The 6888-nt window shown below is 39.8% G+C and overlaps 1 protein-coding gene across 1 annotated transcript; it reads right to left on the bottom strand.

Moving 5' to 3' along the window:
* Positions 1-493: 493 nt before the first annotated feature.
* Positions 494-6041, bottom strand: gdf5 (growth differentiation factor 5). The gene is made up of 2 exons (XM_028810608.2): positions 5267-6041; positions 494-1998 (listed from the first exon to the last, which is right to left on the bottom strand). The coding sequence occupies exons 1-2, from the start codon at positions 5760-5762 to the stop codon at positions 1133-1135; spliced, it is 1362 nt and encodes a 453-aa protein (XP_028666441.1). The 5' UTR covers positions 5763-6041; the 3' UTR covers positions 494-1132.
* Between the last annotated feature and the right edge of the window lie 847 nt (positions 6042-6888).

Here is a 6888-nt window from a genome sequence, read left to right as displayed (position 1 = left end):
GTTACCTTTGTGACCCTCACTTGGAAAAATGAGTGGCATAAGGGAATCATTCATCATATCATAGAGCATAAAAGCAGGACAAGAGAAAGGTGGAGGTTACACCATTATGCTATGCAGTTTCACAGTAAGTTATATCACACAATGGAGATACCCTACCTTGGATCAGGTGTATAAGTTATGGGGTAGGGGCAGATAGATCTCCCACAGTTATACAGAATCATACAAATCTAATCCTTGGAGCTGTTGAATGAAAGATTAAGTCTTATGGCCAACTGAACAAAATGGAAGAACATACATCAAACATGTCATTACTGCATAGACAGGAACCAGAAAGCAACATAATGGGAGTTCAACAGGCAACGCTACCCATCGCACCAAAAGACTGCCATTTGACCATCTGCTTGAGCCATGTGATGGACTTGGACAGTCCAAACCAGCAAAATTATTTAGGAGTTGTTTAGAATGAAAATAACAGCCTACATAAGATTCTGCATTAAAATATTAAACCATTTATTTCAAACATGTATAAATACATTATATACACAGTGAATTCTCAAGTTTGCATCTCCTAGAATACATAAAGTGTTTCTAAAATATTTGTGTCTACTTGCATCCAAATAATGTTCACTATATAGAGCCCACCCAGGTAAAGTTCCTTGCATCTTCTGCTTGGAAGACTCACAAAAATGAGGATGGGGTGGTCATCAAAGCTTTGTGTGAATACTGGTCATAGCTGCACAACACGGTGATCTCCTGTTGCCGCTGGATGCAGAAATCAAATGCACATGCCAGCCTGACTTGCCTTATTTACAGTCTTGTGAATTAGAACAAGTCTGGCATGAGTGACAGTGCAGCTTTTTAAAAGGCTGCTGACCTCCAGGAGATCACTTCCTCTGTGTGGGTAGAAGTCTTAACAGACAAACACAATGGCTGTCATGGTGAGCCAAGGTGCTAATCCAGAGATTTGGCTGCTGTGTTATTTACTACCTCTCCATTGAGGGCTGTTGGACATCCGCTCAGCAGTACGCGGTGTCCTTTCATGAAGACTCCAAAGACCTCTGTACTCAGTTCTGCCCATTTCTTCTTTGCTGGTCAGCACTTGGTTTGGAGGCATGCTGAAGGACCAGTTCTGTTACCTGCAGCCACAGGACTCCACCACCATGTCTTCATACTGCTTGTATACCACATTATTTGCTGAATCTATATAGAGGATGCTTATGGGACTGAGGCGAGTGGGCACACAGCAAGTGGGTGGGGTGGATTCAGGGTCCATGGAGTTCATCAGAGTCTGAATAATAGCGTGATTTGTAGGCTCCAAATGTGAGCGCAAGGGGAAGTCACAAACTCCTTCACAGTGATAGGCCTCATATTCCAAGGGGGCAATAATCCAGTCATCCCAGCCCATATCCTTAAAGTTCACATGAAGGGGTTTTCTGTTACACCGAGGCTTTGGTTTCATCTGCCTCTTCCCCTGGCGAGAGGAGAGAGGAGCCCTGCGTTTTCGTCTCTGGTTGAATAAGTATTCATAAACTGTTTTGTCATCTTGACCAGACCTGGCCTTAATCTCATTAAAAAATAAGTCTCTCTTTTTGGTACGGCCGAAAACCACAAAAACAGCCTTCTCTTTAACCTGGCGGCCAATTCTGTTGAATCCCAAGGCTCTCAAGTCCGCTGGCCGACCTCTTTCGTATACCTCCAGCTCAAAGCATAAATGTGCCAGGCTCTTAAAAGTCCGAAAGAGCTTCCAGATATCAAAAACTTCCCATTTGGGGGTATCAAGGAGGTCGAGACTCCGAGATTCCAGGAGCACCGCTGGCTGTTTGGCAGTTGGGCAGGTGAATAGCTTCAACAGAAATATGCTGCCGAAAGGGTGGGCTTTTCTCGGGTCAGATGGTCGCTTGCGGAGAATGCGCAGTTCAGCCCCAAGCAGTCCATCTTTTTCCAAGGCACTGATGTCAAAATTATATTTTTGTTTTCTTATCAGAGGTATACGTTCTTCTGTGTGGGAAGGAAACAACAAAACAAAAAAGTAAATGAGAGAAACAGAGAGGTTCAGGTCCATACCAGTCATGGTCCTGCTCTGGAGGCTTTGTCACTGGCAAGTATGACCTTCGTTTCCCCATGTCATTGAATAAAAATGAATTAATATAAAGCAATAAAACAGAAACAAATATTGTAAGAAAACCAAAAATTCACAATATCATCTCAGAGATATCATACAAAAAATAACATTTTTACCCACATTGTATACATACAGTAGATTAAGCAAAAGCAGCAAATTAGTGTCAACTGTAGCCCAGAGTTATTAGATTTAGTTTCTTCTGGATATAACAGATGAATATATTTGAAATCAAGTTCTTAATCTGAGTTTAATTCAGGCTGAACCACACTTTTTTAAGATATGTACAAATGATATGGAAATAATATAGTCTTATTTTTTAGTTGTATGGGATATGCTGATTTTCTTTTTGTTTTGGACTTTCTTTTTATATTTTTATATTCTATTATTTAAAGTTTTCTATCTATCTATCTATCTATCTATCTATCTATCTATCTATCTATCTATCTATCTATCTATCTATCTATCTATCTATCTATGTGTTGACCGTATGGATTACTGAGACCTGTGATATACTGATGTGTCATTGATGGCTGTTTCCTGCCACATGCTCACGACAGAAAGAAAACACATAATAATAATAATAATAATAATAATAATAATAATAATAATAATAATAATAGCAGCAGAAATACGGAAGAGTTCCACTCAGATAGCACCTGTGCTAATTACCATACACCGAAAGAATGTCACCACTGACGGCGCAGTCACAAGGAGCCCGGGAACGAATCTGAACCTCCACTTTGTAAGGCTGAAATATATACCAATATGTCTAATCTCCGAGACAAACGAGCTACCTTAATGTACTACAAATGTGAATAAAATTGTCAATGTCAACCATACATACCAATTTTTAGCTTCGTATGCCGCAGCCTATTAATTTATTCGAGATGCTTTAAAGAACTTCTCACCGTTATTTACTTTTGCAGCTGGATAGGCTTCTTCCCTTGTGACCCTTGTTTGGATTAAGAGAGTTTGAAAAGCTTCACATCCATTCATCACCCCACCTGACAATAAATATCTTATAAATCTATAAACGCATTTATCCACCGATAAAGATCTAAAGTCTAAACTCTAGTCGAGGACCTTTCAGAGAAGAAAAGTTTAATGACGACAAATGCGCAGAACACTCGCATGCGAACTATCTTAACCATGAAATGGTTTACTCTTTAACCCATACATTACTATGTTATTAGATAGATAGATAGATAGATAGATAGATAGATAGATAGATAGATAGATAGATAGATAGATAGATAGATAGATAGATAGATAGATAGATAGATAGATAGATTCATTTTACATTTTGAAAAAAGCGTAAATTTTAATCCATCCATCTATTTTCCATATCTCTTAATTTAGAATGGTTTGTTTCCAGATGGCATTGGCAACATCAGGTACAAGATAAGAACAAAGCCGGACAAAAACCAATTAAGCACCAAGCGCCATTCTCTCACAGATAAGAGCCGCCACTTGGCATAACTCACACACTCTTAAAAACCACGGTTTTAAATTGCACTTTACTCGGTTGTGTGATCCCTGTTGAAGCATTGATTAACAAAAAACATTTAATTCTGGGAACGGTTCTTTGTATATGAAATTGATGCTTTAGACTTTTAAAGAGTTCCGAATTCGAGGACAAAAAAAAAGAACTCTTTAATGTACAATAAGCCACCTAGCAGGATACAACAAATCAAGAAAACCTTTACTGTGCCTGTGTTACTGTACGCAACAAGAGTAACTTCGAAATCAGGAACTCATTGGTATTTCACAAATTTGTTATCATCTATATCAGTGGTTCTCAAACTGTGGGGCGGGCCCCCCTAGGGGGACGTGAAGTAACAAAACGGGGGGCGAAGATGTGAAAAAAAGAAAACAAGAATCGAAAATATGAAAAATACATCTATTGAAACCAAAATAAATTAACTTAAACTACATTCTGATACTAGAAAAATAAATATAGAGTTATATAAATGTCGATAAAAGTTAAGTAGGTATAATAAAATATGCATCTATGATATATCATTAATTTAATTAAAAAAGAACAAATTGGTATTAGTGAGCTCCTTTCAAAAAAAAAACGTTAGGGGCGCGCGATTAAAACTGTTATGAAAACTTGGGTTGCAAATACTTAAAGGTTGAGAAACGCCGATCTATATATAGATACAGTATTTACTTATGGAGCCTGCTATTAATCTAAACAAATAAAAGTTCTTTCTGGAACCGTCCAGTGAATGGTTCTTTTGGGAGAAAAAAATATTCCCGTATGGCATCGCTCTTAATAACCACTTTGACACTCTAATTTTTAAGAGTGCACTTTCTTGAAATAATGAAACAAAATAGTATTCGGAGAAAAAAAGAAACCAAACATAAGGGGTAAAACTTTAAATAGTTCATACTGTATTATGAAAGTCATGAGTAGCTGAAAACATCTATGTGTGTATTTCGACTGCTTTCTCTGAAATATATTTCGTAGTTTTGCTTTAAAATTTTTCTAGCGTAGACCAACCAAAGTCAACCAAGGGCGGCATGGTGGCGTAGAGATTAGCGCCGCTCCTGTGTGCCAGTCCCGCGCACACGCGGTCTGTATGGAGTTTGCACACACTCTTTAATTATCTGCACGAGTTCTCTTCTAGTTACTCGGGTTTAAGTTAAGGAAACGTCGAACTGTGTTCGATGAAGGACCGGAGCCCTCATGTTCAAGCCTTGCTTCAGGTACTGCGGATACACCACATTCGCTTTCCGCAACACTAAACGGATTAGTGGATAAGCTAATGAATGGACAAACGTGTCAAACATTTAAGCGCTCGTTACTATTATTTTTCCATATAGCCTTATTGCGTTATTCGCATATGACTTTTCTATTACAATTATATTTTTTAGTGCTAAAACCTCAAATCTTGCCTTCTGTCTTTTCTGTTATTTAAATTTTACCTTCTCACTAGTCGCTTTTCCTCTACTTTATAATTCATTATTACTCCCTTTTTCCTTAAAGCCTTTTCTTACAAGTTTACCGCTATCTGGGTTACGTTTCATATATCTTTGGTAATTGTGCTAACTTTTTTTTTTTTTTAAGACATGCAGGGAACCTTCTTCTTGTCCTCCAATCATCACGCCACTAATGCTGCCCTTTTCAGCCTTGCTCACCTTGACCTTTCTCCACGAAACTGGTGATGGTGTTAGCTAAGCCAGCCTGCTGCGCCGCAGAGGTGTTGAAGCCCACGCGCTCCGCTTCTGACAGAGTCTTATACAGGGACAGCATGTAGTCGTGGGGGGTCACATGGGGGTGTTTGGGGATCTTGCTCTTTCCTGGCATTTTCAGCAAGGCAGCCGGCTTCCGGCTATTTGTCGCATGCCCCACTAACCTGGGGGCAGCAGATGTGCCCATCTTAATTGGCGATGGGGTGACCCATGACCTGGCTGCTTCCCTTCTCCCCAAGTCCATACCACCAGCTTTTGTGAGCTCTTCAGTCCTAATTGGAGTGATCCTAGCCACATGTCCGCCGTTGGAGCGGACGAATGAAGGGCTGACTTTTTTGTTGCCGTCTGAGAGATCTTGCGCGTTTAAGTGTCTAGTCGCCACATCCAGAGAGAGAATAGTCCAGCACCCAAATAAAAAAGGGAGTCGGGTCAGTACTTTCATCCTCTGATCCCTCGGTGAAGTTCAACGAGAAAGAAATCTCCCGAGGCGTTTGGCAGGTGGATCGAGCGTACATAAAACAGAGGCGCAAATCCGTAGATTGCCCGGTGAGTGAAGACCCCAGTTGGCTGCGCTGACCTTTCCTTTGCCGGCCAGTCCCATAGTGAAAAGAGCTGAGCACGGAAAGAGCGAAGGTGCGCACGACGTGTGTCTGCGCAGAATGAGAAAGTCCACTTCCCTTCTCTGCCGCAAATCTGCCTGCTATCTTGAAGGAGAACTTGTTTAAATCCCAGGTTTTTTTTTTTTTTTTTTAAGCAGAGGAGAATGGCGTAATGCTGCCTCTGCGTTAAAAAAAATTGCAAACTTTTGAATCTCTTCCAGTGAAAATATTTCACACACAGAAAGCCGCAGGTGCTCCGAAATCTTTACAAACCTGAACTCAAGAAATGGAAACGGAATTCCAACACAAACCAGTTTAATTACTCTCTGATGTCATGCTGTCCAAACTAATTTAAGTGCAATATATTTCTTTTCAAATCTTCCTTATTCTTTCCATTGCAATGGCTTGTGTGCTGTATGAAAAGCAAAAAACAAAATGACCAAGGGTTTGTCATGAAAACATTCGAGTTTTTTTTAATTTAGTTATTTATTTATCTTCATCAGTTCAAAAGGTAAATGACCTTATTTAAATTACAGATAATGAGCCCTATACATTATATCACATAGGCATGGAAAAGCTGACCTGCTGAAATTACTGTTACTGCCGATACTGAACTCATTAGGTCATTTTAACCACCTGCTTATTGAAATGAAGAGACCCCCACCCCCCACCCCAGTCCCACAAGTGACTAGTTAATAATTCAATTGAAAATCTTAGCTCCAAGTCATCCGGCTGTTTTGACATGTTCCGGACGCTGGCTCTCCTTCACTCCCGCTTTTTAATTGCCCTTGCTTTTCTGAAGTTGTATTTTGGAGTTATTCTCCCTACCCTACTGAACCATTGAACCCTTACTCACTGCCATTTGCTGTTGGGTAGCTTCAAAGTCCAGGTGAAAAGCGTTATGTGAATTAAGCATTTATTTTCTCAAAAGTCATGAGCCATTATAGAACCAAATAAGAAGAAGCAGCT

Source organism: Erpetoichthys calabaricus, chromosome 10, assembly GCF_900747795.2.
Source record: "Erpetoichthys calabaricus chromosome 10, fErpCal1.3, whole genome shotgun sequence".
Taxonomy (NCBI): Eukaryota; Metazoa; Chordata; class Cladistia; order Polypteriformes; family Polypteridae; genus Erpetoichthys; species Erpetoichthys calabaricus.
The sequence above is the reverse complement of the archived record's forward strand: the minus strand, read 5'-3'. Positions and strand labels throughout refer to the sequence as shown.